Source organism: Vombatus ursinus, unplaced genomic scaffold, assembly GCF_900497805.2.
Source record: "Vombatus ursinus unplaced genomic scaffold, bare-nosed wombat genome assembly UNPS02014926.1, whole genome shotgun sequence".
Lineage (NCBI taxonomy): Eukaryota > Metazoa > Chordata > Mammalia > Diprotodontia > Vombatidae > Vombatus > Vombatus ursinus.
This window is the reverse complement of record NW_020954704.1, coordinates 2,560,677-2,585,921: the sequence shown is the minus strand read 5'-3', so window position 1 is coordinate 2,585,921 and position 25,245 is coordinate 2,560,677. Positions and strand designations below refer to the sequence as shown.

Here is a 25,245-nt window from a genome sequence, read left to right as displayed (position 1 = left end):
GTAAGTGTCAAGTATTCGGTGTGAGGTCAGATTTGAACTCAGGTGCTCCTGACTTCAGGGCTGGTGCTCTATCTACTGCACCACTTAGCCGCCCCTACTTTTCATTTTTTGCCCTTCTGCTTCAGAGACTCTTTAATCTTAATATGTACAAGTGAAGTCACTCAATGGTTTAGCAATAGTAGCAAAAAATAATTCATTTGCAATAATAGGAGTGTTTCTAACTTTTTTGAATGAGTGTTTTTTTTAATTAAACAATTTATTTATTAAATTTTAGTTTTCAACATTCACTTCCATAAGATCTGGAGTTTCAAATTTTTCTCCCCCTACCTCACCTCCCCGCTCCCCAATATGGGGTGCAATCTGATATAGGTTCTACTTATACATTCATATTAAGCATATTTTCACATTAGTCATGATGTAAAGAAGAATTAGAACCAATGGGAGGAACCACAAGAAAGAAGAATCAAAACCAAACAACAAAAGAAAAAGAGAGCAAATACTATGCTTCCATCTGCATTCAGATTCCATAATTCTTTCTCTTGATGTAGACAGCTTTCTCCATCATGAGTCTTTTGGAGTTGTCTTAGATCCTTGCATTGCTGAGAAGAGCCAAGTCTATCAAAATCAGTCATTCTATAGTATAGCTGTTACTGTGTACAATGTTCTCCTGGTTCTGTTCACTTCACTCAGCATCAGTTCATATAAGTCTTTCCAGGTTTTTCTGAAGTCTGCCTGTTCATCATTTCTTATAGCACAACAGTATTCCATTACATTTATATACCACAGCTTGTTCAGCCATTCCCCAATTGATTGGCATCCCCTCAATTTCCAATTCTTGGCCACCACAGAAAGAACTGTTATAAATATTTTTGTACATGTGGGTCCTTTTCCCATTTTTATGATCTCTTTGGGATACAGACCTAGAAGTGGTATTATTGGGTCAAAGAGTATGCAGTTTTATAGCCCTTTGGGCACAGTTCCAAGTTGTTCTCCAGAATGGTTGGATCAGTTCACAATTCCAACAACAATGCATTAATTATTCTGAGTGAGTGTTTGTACCTTATCGACATATGACCCACAGGGGTAGCTAGGTGGCACAGTGGATAGAGCTCCGGCCTTGAAGTCAGGAGGACTTCAATTCAAATGCAGCCTCAGACACATAACACTAGCTGTGTGACCCTGGGCAAGTCACTTAGCCCCATTGCCTAGACACAAAAAAAAAAAAAAGAGAGAGAGAGAGATGACCCACATATTTGATAGAGGCTCTACATAACTGTCTCTTGTCAATGGAAAGCTTTAGATCATTTTTTTTCTGGTTAATTCAACACTTTCATCAGTCCTTCCTCATGTCCTTGCCAAAGACAGTGATTAACTCTTTAAGCAGGTTTACTCTTTAAGCAAAAAAACAAAAACAAAAACAAAAAAAACTAACCAGTTCAGTAAGACACAAAGTTACTTCAAAGCTCATCTTCTCCTCTGGTTTTCCTTCTCAAAACAGAGGTGGCAGCAAAGAACAGGTATAGTGGTATGGCAGATAGTTTCCAACTATTTTTTCATCAATCTCTGGAAATAGCAGGTGCCTCCATGATGCCTTAAGACATTCACTCAAACCGGTAAAATCCAGCTGAGCAGACAAAAACATCTTCTCCTTGTCTTTCTCATCATTGGAATCTGACCACATCCACTGTATAACACTTAGGCTTGTTGGCTGCTTAATTTTATTCCAGGGAATATTGAAATTCAGGTATGGTATACTGGTCCATTTTGTTTTTTTCATTCAAAGCCTGGTAGTCTATATACATAGGTGCGTTCTTCTTCAGCACTGCTGCTACAGGCAATGCATACAGGCTGCTGGACTCTGATTTTTTCTGAGATCTGTTATCACAGATAAAACATTTCCTAACTATTTTGACCCTGCTCTAATATTCCTCTCCCAAACCTTGTGAATTTGGTTGGCATTATGTTTATTTGTACTTGTGTAACTGCAGTGGCACTGTCACTACCCTCATAAATATAACACAGTATGTGGGGTAGCTGAGGTGTGGTCTTTTTACACGGACCTCAACAATGTCAACCTTCCATCTCATGGACATGTGGATACCTACTCTCTCTTTTGTTAGGTTGGTTCATTCACTCCAACTTGCTTTCACTTAGGTAGGTCTAGGTAGAAATAGATCATTGCTACATGGTTACATTCCAATTCTCTTGGTGTCAAGGGATAACTCTACTGAGGTTATTCACTCCTCCTACTCACCAATCTAGCTCTTAAGCTTCCACCAATACATTTCTATTTACATATCCGGCCACTTATAATTATAATAAATTTTTGTACTTAAAATAACCATTTATTTAGGAATAAGAGTAAGAAAAAAAAAACACCCACTGCAGATGCTTTTATGTTAAAGCAGCTGTAAGCATAAAAATACATTATAATCTACACATACACTTTGGCCATGCTCTCTCACAAATGTATTCAGTATCTTTGGGGAGAGTGGGCACACACAGAAACCTAGCAGGGAAGCACACAAGGGAGCAAAATCCATGTAATTGGAGAAACACAACTTAGGACGACTAAAGGCCTTGATGTAATTGATCCATTGGGGAACACGTGCTACATGAAATTATTTCTCTGCTTACTGCTTGTCTTTGGTCCTTACCACTCTTCAGCTGGACAATTCCTTGTCTATATTCAAAGTTAACATTTACAGGCTCTTCCAATTTAGAATCCTGTTAAAAAGATATTAAAAAAAAATGTTTCCTCTTAAGGTGAATCACAGGGACCTTGAAGCCAGAAAACTGCAAAGCTCATCAGAATGTCTCTCTCGTGGGTTTAAAGGTCAGCCTAGGCTGTTATCCAGATGCTGACTTCTCTAATGAAAACAGAGCTCACAGCAACACAACTCATGTTTGCTCTTTAAGACAAAAACAAAAACAAAAAAACCTTAACTAGTTCTCTAGGACACAAAGTAGCTGCAACCTTGTCTTCATTTCTGGTTTTCCTTCTCAAACCAGCAGTGGCAACAGACAGCAACAGGCACTTATGAAAAGCTTCATTTCTCTCCAGCTGTAGATGGTTGCCAAGGCCAATTACCTGCCCAATGTCCATTACTTGGTCAATGAAATCAATTCTCTGTCCTACAAATCAGGAATTTGAAAAGGCCTTCTGTCAGATGACTGCCTCTACCTATCACTCTAATGATGCAATCTTTACAACATATTCTTATTACCACTCTTCAATCTTCACAACATGTTCTTATTACCACTTAACAGTCATGCTCCTTCCCTAGTTTCCTTTATCTGCCAAGACTTAACCTTCTGGTACCCAATGAATCACCTTTCACTCCTCCTCCAGGAGTCATACTCTTACATGAGGGTTCTCTGTCCAAAGGAATATAAATTTTGATCACTTATACTTCACAAGTATTAGCCTACCTTGTTTGTAGGATAATTTTTTTCTTCCATATTTATTTATTTTATCATTAAAAAAAAACTGGAACAATTAACTCTTGTTTCATGTAGTTTTCATTTATGAAAACTTGACACGAAGCTCTGAAAAACCAGACTTTGATAAAGCCCATTGGGATAAAAAAGAGGGTACTTGACTATGCCTTTAAACCCAAATCACTCTGACTTTCATTGATTGGCCAACCATAGGCCTACCCAAGCCTCACTTGCTCATTGTTTGGGTTTTGATGGCTCAGAGTGATTGTAAATAGCAATTGTTTCTGTTCTGGCCTGAAGTTCTGAGGGTCTTCCCCTCTCAGATCTATTCTTTTATGAAGGCAAACTAGGTCATTTTTTTTGCCTCAATTCTTATTTATCCTTTAATTATTGAATGTTGCCTCAGGCATACTGAGACCTGGGGAAGACTTTAGCTTAAAAAGGCCAAGATCTCCCACTGCATTTGGGGGTATCACCAGTCTTTCTGACCTATGTCTTGCCCACTGGACTCTGATGATTCTGGAGGAGAGAGTGAGGCTGATGTCTCAGTACAGCCCTGCCTCACTTAAATTCAATTCACTTGCAAGTCAAGACATCACCCTCCTGATGTCATTAGTCCTCCTCCAGAATGAAGGATGAACAACAACAAAAACCAAATTTCCCTATGAAATTGATGGTCTTTAAATTTTTTTTTATTCTGAACTTAAACACCAGAAAAGGAGCATCTCTGTACACAAAGTAGAATACAAAAGAGGAGTCTATATAAAACTATGAATCTCCATTTTAAAGTGCTAGCTTAAAAAAAAAATTAGATATTACTCTCAAAACTGTCCTGCTTATCTGTTTCCTTCTGAACTTTTCTGTTCTCCTCTATGCACAGAAGTTTCAATGATCCTCTTTTTTTGAAGGGGCATCATTATTGCTAACCATGTCTTTCCTTCTTTCTACCTTTTCCCTCTTCAAACACTCAGAACAAAACCGATCCGCCTTCAGGACATCAGTTTTTGTTATTAATTACTTCAATACTACTTAAAGATATTAAGGTTCTGAAGTGACACTCTTTTCTTCTCTCTCTATTAGAATGTTAGCATTACATCATCACATAGCTCTTTCCAATTGCTCAAGTAAATTTACCTTTCCAGGTTTCTCTAGACTCTTGTGTTAGTATTTCAATGACTCATCTCTAGTCCTTTCATCAAAAATGTCTGAAAGTCCTTTTTTCCATTAAAAGGCCCATTTCTCTTCTATAGGATCATATGTAGCTCTGTAGGGTAGGTTATTTTTGGTTCTATTTTGCTTTCTGAAATAGTTTTCCAAGATCTCCTCTACTTTTTTAGTAAAAGTTGTCAGGTTTTGTGTGATACTGACTATGTAGTTCCTTGGTACTTAAGCTGACTCTTTTTGGGTGCTTGCATTATCTTTTTTTTTTTTTGACTTGGGAACTTGGATTTTGGCTGTAACATTTCCGGGATTATCCCTTTGGGGTTCACTTTAAGGAAATGATCAATGTCTTCTTTTTGTATCTTCCCTATGGTCCTAATAGACTGGAGCAGTTTTCATTCATGATTTCTTGAAATAGAATATCAGGGTTTGTTTTTTTTTAAATCACTGTTTTCAGGTAATTTAATACTTCTTAAATTATCTCTCCTTAAACTGTTTTCCAGGTCATTTTTTAATACCACCTTCTGTTTTTGTTTTTTTTTCCATTTGTATTTCATTCTAATATCTCTTGTTATCTCAAGGAGCAATTAATTTGTTTGGTCTATTCTGTTCTTTAGAGTGTCCATTTCTTGGATAAAATTTACCACTTTTTTCTCTTTCTAGTTGTTTCCTCAACTTTTCATTTTTTTTAGTTAATTTTTTTTAATCTTGTGTTTCATTTCTTCATATTCACGTGGTCCTTGTGAAAGATCCATTTTTCCTTTGAGTCTTTGCTTACAGCTGTTTTAGAATTAGATTTGCAATCTTTTTTTTTATACTTGTCAGGGTTTTATTTGATTTACTCACCTCTATAGCTTTAGGTCCTAAATTAAGGTTTTGTCCCAGGACCAGCCTCTATCCGGGCCCCCCCCCCTGCACCCCCCGGGCCCCATACATTTCTGGGTGGAGTCGTTGGCCCTGCTTGGTCTTGGCCTGGATTCTCTTGGGTCTTGTGCTCTCTTCTACCTCCTAGGGCAGGTTCCCTGCTGCCTCGAGGCCATTTGTGGCCCGCTAAGGTCCTTGGGTGAGGCCTTTTGACTGAGTCAAAGTTTTGCACAATGATCCTTTTATTAAAGGGATTTGTTCTGTGAAGTTTGGATTCAAGCAGCTGCACTTGAGGACCTAGAGGGCCACTTGCGGCCACATGGCTGCTGGTTCCCCACCCCCATCCTAAGGCTGGGCCCCCGGGATCTCTGATATTCAGAGCACTAGATCTTTAGGCACCTTTCTAGCACCTCAGGACAGTGGTAGAGATCTCAGAACCCTTGAGCCTGGGCTCTTTTGGTCTGAACACTGTAGAACTACATGGGTGGACAGTGCTGGTTGCTGTCTGCTGCCACTCCCTGAGATTTTCAAGGTCCTCCAACCTGGGGTTTTCTGAATTGACTTTGGTCTTTTGCAGGGAAACCTTCCACTCTTGCTACCTCTGGACACAGAGCCTTGCAGGCTACATGTATTCTATCTCTAGTCATTCTGGCTTTTACTTTGGTGGGATATCGTTGGGATAAAAGATATCACTGTAATTGGTCACTGGTTTTCTTGATCATTATTTGGTCTGGTGTGAACTTCAAAGTTTTGTTCCAATAGTCTTTTTTTTACTACCTTAATTTTGCCTTCATCACTTACTAGATAGGAGATCTTGAGCAAGTCACTTGACCTGCATTTACCTCAGATCCCTCTAGTGTGACTGGGAGTAATTATAGCATCTACCTTGAAAGGTGGTTGTGAGGAAAATCAAATATTTATTTATTTATTTATTTATTTATTTATTAGGCAATTGGGGACCCTGTGCCCAGGGTCACACAGCTAGTAAGTGTCAAGTGTTTGGTCTGAGGCCAGATTTGAACTCAGGTCCTCCTGAGACTTCAGGGCAGGTGCTCTACCCACTGCGCCACCTAGCTGCCCTCTCAAATATTTATAAAGCACTTGACACAGTATCGGGTACATAGTAGGTGCTATATAAATGCTAGCTATTGTTATTATTGCTGTCTTCAAATGTTTATATGATTTCTCATGGTTTTGTTTTGTTTTATTTAGTATTACCCTCCTTAGTCAAAATATGGTTATATGCAAGTAAGCTGAGGGACAATTCCCTTCTGTTCTCAAGTGTTTAACATGGTCTATCAGCCCATGAATTGTTTCTTTGTATTCATATTTTCTAGTTATTAATAAATAACTTTTTTCTCTTTCCCTCTAAACCACCAAATTGTACATACTCAAGCAAGACATCACTATACATTTAAGTGACAGTTTGTTTTCTGTCCAGAATTGCTCAAATATCATCTAAAAGCTATGATTTCTTCATATACATTAACATCTTTAATTAAACCAGAGTTCTTTTCCTGTTCCTTTTAGGGACCAAAGTGTTCATCTACAACAGCAGCAATATCCTACATCCTTTAATAGTTGGTAAAATTCTTTCTTTAGGTGAAAATTGGTCCTATGACTGTATCAGTGTCTTATAGGAACAGTACATTATACTGTGTCTTGATTTTTAAAAGTTCTTGGGTCTTCCCCTCCCATATTGATTCTTTTATGAAGGCCATCTTTTGCCTCACTTCTTACCTAGCCTACCCCTACTGAATGGGCATTTCCTCAGACAAACCAAGACGCGGGAAAGATCTTAGCTTAAAAAAGCCAACGTCTCCCACCGCATCTAAGGCCATCACCAGTCTCCCTAACCTATATCTTGCCCACTGGACTCCGATGACTCTGGAGGAGAGAGTGAGGCTGATGATTCTGCAGAGCTATGCCTCACTTAAATCCAATTCACTTGCAAGTCAAGACATCTCTCTTGAAGTCATTGGTCCTATCCGGAAAGAAGGACAAACAACAACAAAAGTTCTCTATGAATGTTTTCTGGAATCTCATTTAGACTGTAAGATTTCTGAGGACAAGATTAATAAATCCATACCCTTCCTTCTTTTCTTCTTTTTCTCATAATTTAATCACTTAATCATTTATTAAGCATCTACTATGTATCAGATACTGTGCTAAGTATTCGAGATACAAAGACAACAGTAAAATAGTCCCTGCCCTCTTGGAACTTACATTCTAACGGGAGAGAGATTGTGTGTATAAGGATACAGAGACACATATGTACTTCTGTATGCATATACAAAACATACAAAGTAGATCCAAGATAATCTTGGATGGGAAGGCAGAAGCAGTTGGGAAAGTTTTTGGCAGAAGCGGCAGTTAAGCTGACTCTTGAAGGAAACCAAGAATTCTGAGATACAGAGGGAGGCAGGGTGAGCAGCCAATGCAAAGGCAAAGAGACGAGAGAATTTAGCAATCAGCAGACATTCAGTTAAACACTGAGGATCCAAAATGAAAATGTATACATAGTTTAATATACAATATTTCCTCCAGTAGGCATATAAACAAAGACTATACACAAAATCTGAGTGGAAAAAGAACAGAACTAGGAATCAGGAGACCTCAATGCTAGTTTGACTTCATCACTAACTTGTGTGACCTCAGTTAATTTCAACATGCTTTAGTTTTCTTACCTATTACATCGGGGTAATAATGTCAGCCCTACTTTCCTCAAAGGATTGTAATAAAAATAAAATGAGATAATAGAATATGAAAGCACTTTGAAAAGTATCAAGCACCAAGCGTGGCCCCAGAAAGGAGTTGAGAAAATGTACCTCTTTCCCCTCTGCAGAGTTGGAGTACTGTGGGAGAAGAATGTTACATATACTATCAGTCATGATCGATATGTTGGTTGGTTTGGCTGAACTTTTCTTTTTTAATCTTCGTTACTAGACATGGCTCTTTGGATAGGTGACAGGAAAGGATATATCCTGAAATTGAAGTGATGTAGAAAAAAATCAACTAAAAGGTTTTTGAAAATGAAAATTATAAAGGATTATACAAATATAAAGTGTTATTGGGTTTCCATATCATATCACTTTTGAGTTTGTTTTCAGGGCTCTCCCTTTGGAGTTTGTCACTATTTGTATTCACGATGCTGCGAAAATGTGCCTGAAAGTAAAGTTGGTGAGTGGACGTGCCTACTATCTTCGGCTCTGCGCCCCACCCCATAAACAAGATGTTGTATTCCAACAATGGACTGAGCTCATCTCTCTCTTGAAGTCTACTACAAAATCACAGAAGGCCATTACCTTTACAGGAGGCCAAAAAGTTTCAAAAATCCACGAAAACACTGACAAAATGACCAATGCTGGGGATGATATTGAAGTAAGTCACATGGAGGACATTAAATATGTAATATCAAATATTAATATGCAACCAAAGATTATGCATTCTACTTGGATTTAAGGTAGTTTGATAGGATTAATTATCAATGTGCTAAGAATATGTACTCTTGGTAATTCAATTTTAATATTGTTTATTCCTGCGGAACAAAGTGGTTGGCAAGAAAATCACAACAATGGGCAGCTAGGTGGCAGTAGATAGAGCACTGGTCCTGGAGTCAGGAGAACCTGAATTCAAATCTGGACTCAGACACATAACACTTACGAGCTGTGTGACTCTGGGCAAGTCATTTAACACCAATTGCCTCACCAAAAAAAAGAAAAGAAAAGAAAATCACCACAATTCTAGGAGATGTCTACTCATCTACTGAGATCAAGAGTAACCCTGTCACCAAACATATATTGCTACCCATAAAGGCATATAGCATTATACTAGTTTCTAAGTAATAGGTTTAATATGAAAGAAAATTAGTTTATAATGGAGCAGGCATTCTAGAGAGTAAACTTTTAGGTGATGGCAAGACTGTGTAGGTGGGGTGGGGTGGAAGAGTAAGCCATGGGAAATTAAGTTGAGGAATGGGAAGTTAAAATATCAATACCTATATTGAAGTCCCTCGGTACGAGAGCAGGAGTTGGGGAGGAGAGCCAGGTACTGAACACACTGAGGAAGGAAGGAGAGTATCCTAGAAGTCTTTAGACAATAGTTACCATCAACAGAAATAAAAAAGTTAGAGGAAAAGGCAAGTTTTCGAGAAAAAATCAAGAGTTTGGGGCAGCTATGTGGCTCAGTGGATAGAGCACTGGCTCTGGAGTCAGAAGGACCTGAGTTCAAATCCAGCCTCAGACACTTGACACTTACTAGCTGTATGACTCTAGGCAAGTCACTTACCCCCATTGCCTAGCCAAAACAACAACAAAAAACAAACAAAAAAAGATAAGAGTTCAGTTTTGTACATGTTGAATGTGAGGTATTAGTAGTACATTGAGGTGAAGGTATCTAATAGGAAATCAGAAATGCCTAACATGCGAGGTTAGGGGTAGAGATAGATCTAGACTTGGGAGTTATTTATAGGAAGTCATTAAAGAGTTAAGAGCAAAACAGGAGAAATAGAGAGAACTGAATGAGCCATGAACAGACACATACACAGGCTACTCGCTTGCTTGACATTTACACTCCGACGGTTGGATTCCCAGAATGTGGCTGCTATCTTGGATTCAAGGGATAACTCTATGGGATTATATTTCTAACACCTTCACTCCTGAACTCCCAAAGATGTTCTTTCCATGAATAATCACCTAGTAGACTAAATTAATTCTTAGCAAATGCATTTGCCTGAATACATAGCAAGAACAACAGTGCAAAAATATTTCCCCCTCCTATAGAGTGTACTTTCCCCACAAATATATAGTACATCTGCAGAAAGAGTGGGCACAAACCTAAAAAAAATTGTAGTGAGGTATACATGTAGGGAATACATGTGGTAAAAGAGTAAATAACAAATCCTGGTTCTAGAGGCTCTTTCTTTAATCCACAGCCTGAAGGGTCAGGTTCCTTGAAGCTACCTCCTCCTTTGACTGACTGGCTCTATTTGCCCTCAGTATGTCTCTCTGCTCCTACTTGTCCAGTCTCCTGGATGACATGGTCAAGTCAATGGTAGGAGGGAGAGAAAATCCCCTTGTTTCAAGCAAAGTAGCTCCCTTAAAAAAAAAATATTTCTTTAAATATTTTCCAATGGCATTTTAAAACATTTTCCACATTCATTTTTTTAAATTTTGAGTTCCAGATTCTCTCCCTCTTTCCCATCCCTCCTATTCCCCTTGAGAGGGCAAGCAATATATCAATTATACATATGAAGTCATGTAAAACATTTCCATATTAGTCATGTTGCAAAAGAAAACACACACACAGGAAAAATAAGGAAAGTGAAAAAAAGTCTGCTTCAATCTACACTCAAGGTCCATCAGTTCTCTCTCTGGATGTGGATAGCATTTTTTTTATCATGGGTCCTTTGGAATTGAAGTGACTCCCTTTAGAGGACCTGGTTATCCTTCCACTTTTGAGTTTAATTCTCAAACTGGTGAACTCTTGAACAGATAAACTGCTCAAAATTACTCTAGCTGTTTTAAGTCCACAGAGGTGTGGTTAGCTTGTTTTGTATTTAGTCAGAACTGTTCCCGTCTTGGCCCAATCACCAATGATGTTCATACCTCATAAAGGGATCACACAAATTGTATGACACATACTGTTCACACATTAAAACCACTTCATGTGTGACATACCTTCATACTAAACACCTTGGGATTGCTTTCTGGGCTTTCATAGTTACATTAAATGAGCAGGGAAGTAAAAACCCTTCTCTTATATTCTACTCCCAGTTAAAGATTTGTTTCCAGCAAATCAACCAGAGTGCTTTCAACAAAATCCATAAATCCCAAACTCTGGATACCTCTTGGGTAGATTCAAGTAATGTCCTTTCCAGTGCCTTCTGCATTCCATTATACTAAAAGAAAACTCTATGAAAAAGTCCATATGATACAGATTAGTATCAGGAAATAAACATTACTTCCAAATGCATGGTGATTCAACTTAACAGAATTTGTCATTTGACAAATGCTCATACGTTACCTACTGCAAAAGCCTTCCCTACCCAAAGACAATAAACAAAAGGAAAAGAAAATCAAGCTTCCCATCTCAGAGGGAAAGCTTGGTTCCCTAGAACACATAAGGTTCTCTTCATAGAGATTAAGGATCTGGGATCAACTGGAAATCAATCCCTCATTCTTCAGGTGAGAAACCAAGTTACCCTGGCTTGGTGATGACTCACTGGCACCAAGTTGGTGCAAGGCTCCTCTCAGAGGTCCTTTCCTTCTCCGTCTCCAATGAGGGGCCCTTATGCTTTGCGTTCGGTCAGGTACCAATGATAATGGGACTATGATAAACTAGTGCTGGATTCAGGGGAGCTGAGGAACTCACCCTCTTCTAAGAGGCTTCTCTGCTCTGGACTCTCATCTTTAATCCTGGAAAATTCCTCCTGGGTACCTGCAACAACACACAGGTCCTTGAAATAAACAGGGAAATTCAACTACGAGTCTAAACAAAATATCTCAAGGTACTCTAAAATGTCTCCGTGAATCCTTTCATATGTAAGTTTTAGACAAACAAATGTCCTCTGGGTCCTTGTATCACATGGTACCCAAATTTTCTCCAAGGACTCCTAAAAAATGTAGAGAATATAACTGGAAGTCTAAACTCACCCCTCAGGACAAGTAGATTAACTTAAAAAGAAAACAAACTCAGAAACTCCCCCAAAGAGGTGTGAGAATTCCTCAAATGTAATTTGGGAGTTTCTAGGCCAGCAAGCAAACCTTATCCTATGGACCTGCAGCAGTACATAAGGGTTTCAGAAATGTTGTTTTGACTCATCACAACAAAATGAATAGTCTGGGTCTGAGGTGTCACACATGCAGCCCACAATACTTGGAGTGTGACCTGAATTAGATTAAAATGTAATTAGAAAATATTTAACTAAATAACAAAATATAATAAAACATATATAATGTTAACATGTGGTTTTCTAAGTCAATATGCAGCCCAGAGGGATTCTTTTGTATGGTCTACCGGTCCCCATTCTAGTCGAGGTTTCCTTAAAAAGAAAAAATGACTTAGATAAGCTCCCATAGTGTTTTCTAGGTGAATTTCTAGGCACCTGTATTTTAGGGATTCATGTTCTTGATATTAGCTACAATGCAGACAAAAGATACAGTGATAAAATAGATAATAGTACTTAAGCATTCAAACAAACAAAAGTTATTTCAAAGGAACAATTCTAATTTGTAAAAGAAATATGTTAGAAAATAGGATGTTCAATTACAGCCAAAACTGAAAAAAAGGGGAAAAAAAGATAGTTTTTCTCCAGTGGATCTCCACAAACTACGGTACGCAAGAAGGAAAATCTCAGATGAAGAATGTCTCTAGTGGGTCTCTAAGTATAATACTCCCTCTGGAATACTCCCCCAACTTGAACTCACAATCAAAGAGCTAGATCCGCAGAGTATAGTAACTAGAGCAATAGCAACAGCAGCAGCAGCAACTACTACTACTACTGCTACTACTACTAGTGCTACTACTACTACTGCTACTGCTACTACTGCTACTGCTACTACTACTACTGCTGCTGCTACTACTACTACTGCTGCTGCTACTACTACTACTGCTGCTGCTACTACTACTACTGCTGCTGCTACTACTACTACTGCTGCTGCTACTACTACCACTACCGCTTCTTCTACTACTACTGCTGCTCCTATTACTGCTACTACCATCACCATCACCGCTCCCACCACTATCAGTATTCTAGTGGTTATTGATGGGGTTATATTTCTAATCCTGTAGCTCCTGAGCCCTCACCATTAACAATCAGACAGCAGACTCAATGAGGCAGCTAGCTGGCACAATAGATAGAGCATCAAGCCTGCAATCAGGAAGACTTATCTTCCTGAGTTCAAATCTGACCTTAGACCTTTATTAGCTGTGTGACCCTGGGCAAGTCACTTAATCCTGTTTGCCTCAAGTTTCCTCATCTGTAAAATTAGCTAGAGAAGGCAATGGCAAACTACTCCAGTGTCTTTGCCAAGAAAACCCCAAATGGGGTCACAAAGGGCCAGGCATGACTGAAATGACTGAACAACAAAACAACAAGTAGACTCAATTAGCAATTAGCAGAAGCATTTTCTTAAATGGTACAGCAAAAACACGTAGATACAAAAACATTCCCCATAAACTAGGATGCACTTTACACAAGGACAGTTCTTAGGAGGCCTCATTCTTTTTCCATTTCTGATTCCAACTCTTCAACTGGCAAATTAGCAAACAGGCAAACTGGTAAAATTCTTCTAGCTATTCAAAGTCCCCAGAGACATGGTTAGCTTGTTTGGTTAGCCAATCATGGTTTATTTCTTGAATCAAAAGGAAGTTCACACCTTAAAAAGGGATCATAAGACAATGACTCCCATTTTTCTATACATTAAAACCTCATCATTTATGACTACCTTTTTACTTAATGCTTTATGATGATATCCTGGACCTTCTGCAATTTCATTAACTGAGACTGGGGTGTGGGAAGGTAAAGCCCTTTCCCTTTCTTATTTCATATCATAAATATTTAATCATTTCAGTTGCTTTACTTTTGTTGTTTATATTAGATTCATTCACAACACAAATACTCATTGAGAGACTACTATGTACAATGTAATGTACTTGGTGGTATGAGGGACACAAAGATGAATAAGACAGAATCCTTGTCCTAAAGGAACTTAAAGTTTTGTTCCACATCTTGAGTCCATTATCCCTCTGTCAAGAGATGAACAGCATGCTTCATCATTTAGAAACATAACTGCTCATTGCATTGATCAGAGTTCCCACGTCTTTCAAAGTTGTCTTTCTTTATACTGATGTTGTTATTGAATAAATTGTTCTTAAGGTTTCACACACTTCACTCTGAATTAGCTCGTACGAGTCCTCCCACATGTCTCTGAAATCATCCATTTCTTCATCCTTAATGGCACAGTAATACTACATTATATTCATTTGCCATAATCTGTTTAGCCATTGCCCAGTAGATATACCTCCACTCAGTTTCCAGTTTTTTGCACTACAAAAAAGAGTTACTATAAATATGGGTTTGGTTTTTTTTCTTTGTAAATATGGATCCTTTTACAAGACAACACGTAAAAAGTAATAGAGAGATATATATGGTAGGAGGAATATCCTAAGGTCCTGTCCCATGTAGGTTAGGCTAGTTTTTCTTTAAAAGATTGATATTATCCTAGAGATTTAACTGACTCGGGGGACTAAGGCTTAAGCCATTGGTTTGGCTTCCTCATTGCCTGAGTTGAAAAATAATCAAAACCAAAAAACTAAAAAAGGATATTCAACTCCTCTCCAATGCTTGACCAGTAGGTTCCTAGGAATAAAGCTCAAAACTGCACTAAGACTTTTAGGACACTCACTGTGCATGTATGCATATATGCATGTATGCATGTGTATGTATATATGCACACGTGCATATTGTATATATGCGTGTAAAAGAAAACAATGCATATGCATGTACTTACATAAATACATACATGTGTACTTACACATATACATACACATGTATATATGTATGTGTAGGAGGTATATACAGGAGAAATAAGGACATACATACATGTGTATATGTACAAGTGTGTTTCTGTATATACATATATGTGTGCATATATACACACATAGGAGAAACAAGGACACAAGTACATAAAAGTCCTTGTTAGAATGTTAGGTCTTTGATCCTTGAGAGTGGGGGTTATTTCATTCTTGGTATTTGCACTCCCAGTGTCTAGCATGATGCCTGGCCCACAACTGACACTTCCTAAATACTTGTTGATTGCCCTATTGGTTGACTGACTGACTGTTAAATGGCAAGCAAATACCCAGATAATGTAATATACTATAAATTTGTAGTAGATGAAATGAGTCTGAGTTCCTACCACTCATATGACATTGAGCAATCCCAAAGCAGAAATGCAAAAACCCAGTGCCAGGATTGTCCAAAGATGAAAATTACCAGGTCAGGAATAGTGGAAAGTCACAAGGACAAGGGATTCTATAATCATGGCTGGTAAAATACTAAAGTGACAGACCCCAGGGTAAAGCTGGGTATGGAGGTAGGTGAAACCAGTGTGGAGAAGATAAACAGGACAATAAGGATTAGTCAAGGGACTGGAAGTTAAAATGAGGGTGAAGAATAAGATACCTGTAAATGAAACCATAGATTTAGTATCAGTGCAAGAGTTGGAGAAACAAGAGGATGAGAAGTTGCAATTGAAGAATGAAATTTCAGTGTTTACTACGTTGGAAGTGGAAAATATGGAGAGATCTAGTGAGGACTAACATATAACCATCCTGGTAGGTGACTTGAAGTGAAAGGAAGACAACTATTGGAGTTGAACATGTTAAGGAATTGTATGGCCAGAAAGTGAGAGGGATGTAAATACTGAAGCTCCCAATACTGTTAGCAGGGGATAATAAGGACTGAAAAACTGAGCTGGGTACTAAAGTCACTGAAGGGTGAATTGAAATCAGTAGATGACTACAAGTAGGAATGGAATAAGGTAGTATAAATGGTTCCTTTCAGTCAGGGACTATAAAGGCACCATGTAGACTCTATTGGTGCTCTTTCCCAATCCTTTTGTCCATTCTGTACAGGAACTTATTTTCCTAGCTAAGCCCTTGTCCCTACCTATGAGAACCCCTAACCCATTTGGATACCCAATAAATATAAATCTATCCTTGCAGTCAAGAAGGCTTGAGTTTAAATTCTAACTCAAAAGCACACTAGCTATGTGACCATAGGCAAGTCATTTAACCTCTTAGGACCCAGACAATTCTGTAAGATTGTAAAATATAGAGAAAGCTGGCAATCTGCATCAATGAAGGTAATTTCCAAACCAGGAATTCCTTCTTCAAATAAAATCACAGGTCTGAATTCCACCAATTACTATTAAATGATGTTCTTACTATGTCTTATTTTCTGTTCGTTATTATTTCCAAAGATAAACGAGATAAGTGAGCAGCTTGTGTATTTACAAGATCCAGAAAGTGATACTACCCTTGACAATGAGTCATCTAATAATATTATAATCTCTGAAGTAACTTTTGAAGAATGTGAGAGTAAATCAGAAGTGAATAATCAAACCAGTTTGAAACAGAGTGAAACTGTTATACAAAAGGAGTTAAGTGATCCTGACCCTGGTGAAAAGAAGATTGTTGTTACAGAGTCAGCCACTAAGGCAGAAGAGTTAAGGTGTGTAAGATTCCCAGATTCTAAGTAATGGGGAAAGATATCTATCTATTTATCCACACACATGCACACTTAAAAGTTCCAGCATTGGTTCAAACATCGGTCATTGGAAGCTTCTTAGAGCTACATAACTGTATAAATGAATAATGATAGTCGACTCTCAATTAACCACATTTGGTTTATAATAATACCTTACAATTCTATAGCACTTTATTATTTACAAAGTGGTTTCACATATACTATCTCATTTGAGTCTCATAACAACCCTGAAAGATTGGCAGAGCAGGTGTTATTATACCCATTTCACAGAAGATTAGTGAGGCTTGGATAAATTAAGCGAATCATTCAAAATCACATAGCTAGTGAATGTTGGAGCTGGAATTAGAACTAGAACACAAGTCATCTGACTTCCTATACACTTCTTTTTCTACCATACCATGCTGCTTAACTAAAGTAAATTTCTCCGACTTCTCTGCCATCTAGTTTATATTTTGGGTGGTCTTTCTCGATGTTCCCCGGAGACTTAAAATAATTTTAATAACCTGAATGCAAATCAACAATATGATGCTATGGTGATGAAAGTCAACCTGATACTCTGGTGCATTAATAGAGTCTAACACACAGAGACTGTAGGGTAATTCTTCCATTATGCCCTACCTTAGCCACATTTTTATTTAAGTGCTATATCCCATTTCCATCATGTTTTAATCTGGAATCTGACTCTAAAGAGGATCCAGTTAAGAATGACAACAGTTACTTAAGGGTTAGAATGGGTCTAGTAAGGGCAAGCTTTAAAAGTTGAGATATTTATGTTAGGTAAGAGAAGGTTAAGTAGTGGCAATTACTGCCTTCATTTATATTAATGTTTGCATTTATATTAATGTTTTGATGAGGAAGATGGTAATAGTTGTTCCTAAAACATGGATGAAACAGAAGAGATTTTAGTTAAGTGTATAAAGTTCTTGACTACACAGTGTTATTAACATAGTAGATACTCAATAAATAATGTTGATTGATTTATCAGGGTAATAGAACACTTGAATGGGTTACTGCAGGTTGTGGAGCCCCTGTCCCTAACATTCTTTTAAAAAGAAGCCAGATAACCATCTGTTTTGGACTGTTTAGGCATTCCTCTGCCTAAAGAAAACTCTCAGGATCCCTTCCCTGTCTATAATTTTACAATTAGGAATTACATTACTTTACATTACATTACTTGAAGAATTAATTAGATAATGAATATCAAACCCAAATATAATTTTTTTTTGCAATTTAAAGAATTATCTACTTTTTGGATTAGCTATGCCTTGTTTTTTCTCATTTTTATTAATGTATATAATAGAGTGTTGATTACACCAGCATGACAAGTCAATACAGTAGAGAGTCTCAGTAACCTGAGGAGTGAAAATCTAAGATGCTACTCAATATTTTAAAAGCTTGGTTAACCAATATATGATACAAATCTGGCTTTCTTCTTTAGCTCCTTCTGCAGCTAAGTAGAGTTAACACAAGCTGTATGAATGTGAGCGATCCTAGAGGAGAGTCTAGCTTTGCATAGAAACCCTGAAATCAGAGTGAGAATCAAAGTAAATTTCCTACCCTATAGGTTTTTACTGTTATGATTGGCTCTAAGAAAGGCTATATACTCAAGCCTAAGGATAGTCCAGCTTTCAAAGGATTTTTCTATAGAACTGAATTCTCTTGAATATGAATTACAAATGGAAATTGAAGCTACCTCCCACAGAAATTTCCCTGCTCCTGATAGGGATAAGAAGGTATAGAAGTATCAAGAATAGGAAAAATTTCCCCATTAATTTTGATCTGGTTCTCTTCAGAGGAAGATTCAGCAACATCTTTAGCGATGGTTAATGCTAAATAATGATCATGGTTGCAACTGGTAGAGGTAGTTTGGCATAGTGGATAGAGTAAAGTAGTAGTAGATAACCCAGTTCAAATTACTAACCATTTGACCTGAGCATCCTGCCTCAGTTTCCTCATCTATAAAAGGAGGTAATAACTTAGTAACTACAGTACTGATTTCACAAGGTTATTGTGATAATGGATAATGTAAGTAAAGTACAATGTAAACTCTAAAGCAATATGTCAATAATCAACTATTATTACTAGTCAAAAGTGCAAGAGGAAGAGATGGGATGATGTAGTGAAGATAGAGGCCAGGTCAGGATGATCATGGCTCAACTCCTACCTCTGATATACTGGATGTGTGACCCTGGGCTAATCAGTGCCCCAGACAACTCTCTTAGATTATAAATTGCAAAACAGGTGCTGATCTGCATTGGTAGAGGGAGTTTCCTCACTGGGAGTTCCATAAGCCATTTATTGGCCAACACAAGTCTGGACAAAAAAAACAAAAACAAAATCCTGGTATAGGAGAGAATAGGAAACAGGAGAGGAAGGAAAGAAAGCAAGGAGAGAGGAATGATAACTAATATTTGTATAGTCCTTAAAAAGCTGCAAAGCACTTTACATATGTGACATATATTATCTTATTTGATTCTTTATAACAACCTCATGAAGTAGGTGCTGTAACTGTCCTCATTTTAGAGGTAAAGTTGGTACTACTGCTGTCTCCATTTTAGAGGTGAAGGACCTGAGGCTAATAGGGATTAATTGATTAATCTAGTTACTAATGCTAGTAAACATCTAAAGCAGGATCAAATTCAGGTCTTCCTAACTCCAGGTACAATCTCAATTTGCCTCTTGGAAAGAAAGACAAACATAAAGTGGGAAAGTATAGGATGTTACCAAAAGGGGTCATACAGTGGAAAAAAATACTTTCAGTAACTATGCAAAAGAATGCTATTAATATTTTTACTGCAAAATAAAAAGTTGAATATGTTATTCATGAGAACAAACCCCAAAACCTGAAATAGTTTTAGAAAGAAATTTATTAGGTTGTTTGGTAGAGAGAGATGGAAAGAAGGGGTCCTTCTCCCAGGTTCTGGAAAGTTTACATTATATAGAATTTTGACAAAGGTCAAAGGTTTCCACATAGTTACAAACAAATCACAAGAAGCTGAAAACACAAGCCTAGGTAGACCCAAAACAAGAATACTTTGGGTGGCTCCAGGACTTGGGGGAACCCAAAATACCTTGTAGCCATCTCTAGCATTCCTCCAGAGTTACAGAAGTCAGATGACATTCTGGTTGCAGACACCCTCTAATCACATAAAGTTGGATTCAAACACTTTTAATAAATGATAAATAATCCACAAATATTTCTAAAAACAGAAGAGGAAAACATTAATCAATTCATCTTAATATCCTTCCCTAAATCACAACTGATTTGACCTCTAGCCACTCTGGTAGTTATTCCTATTACTCACTTTGACTCATATACCTCAAACCTAATAGCTTGCTTATATCTAATTCTTCAGAGATGGTCCCAATAATTCAAGATCATCAAATTATTTGTAACTCCTTCTTGACTACCATTCATATAAACAGTATATGACCTAAAATGTTAAATCTGAATTCTGAGTAGCTTATTAATATTTTAAATTTATAAAGATTCTTTGAGTTTTTAATATGAAAAATGCTCTTAAAGGGCCAAATATTGTTACGTCATTATCATTATTAGAAATAATAAGAAAATTAAGGTTAGCAATAATCATAAAATCAGAATTTTAAAATTCAAAAGGACCTTAGAGGTCACTTAACTCAACAAGGTACTTAGTAACTTAGTATTTCTCCTCCAGTCTAAGAGTTTGCCATACCAAACCTATTAGCAATATTAAAGAAAGAATTTCTACAAGGAATGAGAGATCAGATTGAATGATATCTAAGGTCCCTTCCAACCTTGGGATTCATGACTCTAAGTAACTGGTGACTTTTATCAGGTAGGGGAGAAAAGCAAATAAAAGCAAATTTTGGCTATAATTAATACTATAGTGCTCAGTAAAGCCAAGAATGGATTTTCTTCTGCCTTTATGTATCAGAAACACAATTGTAAACTCTATTATAATTTCATAGTGTTACTTATGGTCAGTAAAGTTCTCACTGAGACTATTCCCTTCATTAATAGCTTTATATAGAATTTTTAAAAGAATTATTAAATATTGCAAGTGTTTTCATTTAAAGTAAATATACATTGATGAGTCTTACTATGGTATCTTCAGGGTTTTGAAGAGGTTTCTGATGGAAGTCCATAGACTTGATAAGTCTCAGTTTCTTAAAATTGTCATTATTTTGGACATCACCAGATATATTTATTTAGTTATGACTATTTGGATTTACTGGTTTGCAAGTTACTGAGATTCATATTATAACTGTGCCATAAAACTGCCAGACCACTTAGTTCTGATACATTCGTGAATCTTCACCTTCTCGCAGGAATCCGTTACTCTCCTTTGAGTCACATGTTAGTTGCTCATCAATATTTCTCAAATTTCAAAGCAGCCTCATGCAATTCGATTACCTTGGCCTAGCTGCCTCTGAGAAAGATGGGAGGCAGGAAAAGTCAATGGAAAAAGCATCCATGTCTTTTGAACCTCCCCAAAGGCCCTTGGGGGGTGCTGACAGAGTATAGGAAGCCTACCAGCTAAGGGTTACGTGAGAAAGGCATTAAATGAGATGGATTCACCCTATGACAACCAGGAGTAGAAAACAGAGACTGGGTTGAACAGGGCAAGTAGAAAGTACTCTCATATCCACCTGAGAAAGCCCTATCTGAAATTTCTTACATTTTTATAACTATGTTCCAAAACTCCACCCTACTGATTAAAGCATTTTCTCAGGTGACTATGGAAACATTTCCTGCTCAACTTGTTCAATCAAGTCTCTTTCTCCTCTACTTGGTCAACTTAGGGTACATTTTCTCTTTTCCCCAATGCCAAAGTGGCATGCCTCACACTGAGCAGTTTCTTGATCTCTTCGTGGCTCTTGCATTGCTGTAGTTTGGTCTTTTTGGAGCGTGAAAAGGCAATCATTCATGATCTTTCCATCTGCCTTTCTCTTTCTCATCTTCTTCTGGGGTAGCTGGGTGGGGTTGTACAAACTGCTCTTGGGCTTCTTCCAGGTTCCTCTCAGCCCTAACATCCATAACTCAAAAGGAGGAAGGGGACAACCCATATATCTAATTTACATATAAATATAATTATATTATTATTATATACAATTTATAATTTGCAAATATGAGAAAATATATAGATATATACACATGTACGTATATTTACAGATAGGTAAGTACTTTCACTCATTCTATTTACATTCACATTTCAGAAGTAAGATCACAAGTCAGGTAAGTATGTTTCAGTTACTATCAAAAAGCATTTAGAGAATGACAGATTACATACTACCTAGTAATTCTTCTGTAAATGTTTGTGGTTGAATTGGCAAAGTTTTGATCTGAGCTATTTGTTTTACAGGGATTCCAGAAATGAATCAGTCGCTTCAGGTATGAAATAATTTTTTTTACATGCTTCATTGTGATGCAGGTGTCCAGGATCATCCACTCACTGGAACAGAGTAGAAATAACCATTTATTTAACTACTGGCTTCTTTGGCATGCCATCCTCTTTAATCACTACTTCTTTTTTCTCTCCCTGAATTGGCAGGTCTCCTTTGTTCCTTAGGCAGACTAATTAGGTACAAACTACAGAGTACCAAGACCAGTTTTGTAGGCAGAACCCATAGCAACTGTTCCAACAGATGAATCTCCCTTCCTGGTTAGGATGGAAGGAGGGGGTGGTGCTCACAGTTCAAGTTCTCAGTAAATTTTCCATGGTCAGTTTGCCAGTCCTTTTCCCTTGCCCCCTGTTTTGGCCTCTGCATCACTGCCAAGTGGCACCACTTGGTGTCAGCAGCTATTCATTTGATATAGTTGAACACTGACGTTATTATTTATAGCCAAGTTTTGCTACTAAATTTTTGTGGTGGTGGTTTGTGTTGGTATATTTATCTTTATCAGTCCCAGGGCTGAACCCCTGGTCAATTTCTTTCTTTTTTTTTTTTTCCTTTTAGCTGTGGGTGGATCTGATATCTCTTATTTCATAGTCATACAAGTAAATGAGAATTATGGAAGGGACTTAAGTAAGATGGCTTCTGTAAAACTCTATAACATATCACTTCCTTACATTTTTCTTAATAAAAGGGAGAATGCAATCTGAAGGTCAGAGAAAACAAAAAATAACTTTTCATAGAACAAGAAGCTAAGAGAATTTCCTAAAGCTTAAATTTTAAGGTACTTTTAAATACATTCACTACAGCCCTACTATATAAGAATTCACAAGAACAAACAATTTGGTGTCATTTGGGTCTGTCTGTTATCCGTTTCAAGGAGGGATTGGTTACAAGAATTACCAGAAAGATTTGATTATAATACATTTATATATATATGTATATATACATATATGATATTTACTACAGTATGGGCTTCAGCTTCAAACCTGAGAACACTATCAGAAGGAGGGGCCATTGGAATTCATATAACAATTTAAAATCTTCTTAGTGTCTGCAAGGAATTTTCATCTTGCCTAAACCTAATCTCATCAAGAAACTAAATTAAGCATCAAATGCTTAGAAAGCCAGAAGCCCCCAATGTACTGATTTTTTCCACCTAATAGTTGCAAATCTAGCATCAATATTAATAGTAATAATACTATGTATTTAGTATTCAAATAGTGCCCCTCTTCCAAAGAATTCAAAGCTTTCTGCCAAAGAAACCTAAAACTAAAACAAATTACTGAGTACTTTGTATAGCTAGCCTATATAATAATCTTTGGCCTCCCAAATGAACACCCAGAGTCTCATTCCTATCACTCTAAAACAACACTGATGTAATGTAATGATGTAAAATGTAATAATATGACCTAACAATTTGACTTTTGTGCTCCACAAAGCAATAATTGCTTCCCTTCTTTGTTTTCTTTTACTCATTTTCTAATTCTTCTCCCTGTATTTCTTTTCTACGTTTATTTTTCTTTAGGCTTGTATAGTTTTTCAGTTTTCCCTCTGGTTAGCCTTTCTTTTCCCTTCTCTGCTTTCCTCTAAATCATTTCATGTTCTCCTACATTTTCTAATATTCACATTGTATTGCTCCTGCACCCCAACAAAAAATAACAGTGAGTAAAATGAATTTTAACCTATCATTCTATCAAATTCAGATTTATTTAGCCTAAAATATGAATCCTCTGATGCTCACAAAGAAGAATCCAAAGTATTATCTGCTTCCCACTATTAACAAAAAACACAACTATCACTACTAATCCATATCTGAGGCATACTAGTTATGTCCACCAGGAAAGTCTTCTAGCTGGCTTATCTCACATCTTTCAGTTACTTGAGTTACAACTTCACTCTCATGAGAGAACTGAAAGCTACTTATAATACAAGTAGCACTTCACATATTCTATTCTTATAAGCAAGAAATGAGGCATAGTTCAGTATGATTATCTTTCTAAACCTCTCATTCTTACTCTTTTGATTTCCTAGCTTTCTGTTCTTTATTCTCCCTTATTTATTCACAGTGAATGTGAAGGTCAGAATTATCAGCTGTAATTGATATTTCTCAACAAGATGGATTGAAATGGAGCAGTCAACCAGAGATACTTAAAAGAGGGGGGAAATGCCTTACAAATTCTGGCAATGTACCCCACTCTTTCTTCCCTCTTCACCTTTTTTAAACATCAAAAAAATAAAAATCTTGAAATTGTGAGGACCAACATCTATTTTCTGAAAATGAAATGAGCTTTAAAGAAGAAATGGAGACATTTTTAAAATTTAAAAATATTTTACAGTTCTTTTTATTTCCTTTTACCCCCATTTTCCTCCATCTCTCTTTCTCTCTCTTCACCTTTGCCTTCACTTTCTCATGTTTTCCCTGACTTTTCTTTCACTTTTAATCCCTTTCCAGTTTACCCAACTCTTAAACTTCCTTCTGTTCTACTTCTCTCAGGGGAATGAAACTAGAAAAAAAAGTAATAGAGAAGAAAGAATGGTAAATATGGACTCAGAGGACCTGAGTCTGAATAATGGTTCTCTTTATTATGGGCATGACATAGGATAAATCATTTAAGCTCTGAACCTCAGTTTCCACACCTAGCAAAGAGATTGGATTGGTGAGCTCTAAACTCTCTTCCAACTTTAAATCATATGCCACTAGGAAATGAATGCCTTACTGTATCCATCACCTGATCTGATCAGAGTCTTTCAAATGCTTGAAGACAATTATGTTCCTTCTAAATCTTCTCTCCTTCAGGCTAAGGACTTCCAGTGATTCCATTTCCTCCATTATGGTAGTGGCAAGAGAAGAGTTCCCCCCAACAGTCACAGAAGAGACAGTAACAATAACAAAAGATTCATGTCACAGCCATTTGTTTGTAAAGGGTCATTTCCATGTCAGGGGTTTGTAATTCAGAGACTACCTATACTATTATTTTCATTATAGAAAATTTTTGTACTAAAGGTACTGCATAGAAAAAAATTCACCTGGGAGAAAATATAACTAAGCATTAATAACAAGCGACAAGATCTCCCCAAATATAGTAAAGAGACTTTTGGGAGAAATATAACAAACACGAAAAATTCTG

At 37.1% G+C, this 25,245-nt stretch overlaps 1 protein-coding gene across 1 annotated transcript in view; it reads left to right on the top strand.

Annotated features, from left to right (window-relative positions):
- Positions 1-23,707, top strand: part of FAM71D (family with sequence similarity 71 member D) — a 53,109-nt gene extending 29,402 nt beyond the window's left edge. The window contains exons 3-6 of the mRNA XM_027843722.1: positions 8,577-8,847; positions 16,452-16,702; positions 22,084-22,112; positions 23,643-23,707. Of these exons, the coding sequence (XP_027699523.1) occupies positions 8,577-8,847; positions 16,452-16,702; positions 22,084-22,112; positions 23,643-23,707 (616 nt within the window). The remainder of the gene's footprint in view (positions 1-8,576; positions 8,848-16,451; positions 16,703-22,083; positions 22,113-23,642) is intronic.
- Positions 23,708-25,245: the final 1,538 nt, after the last annotated feature.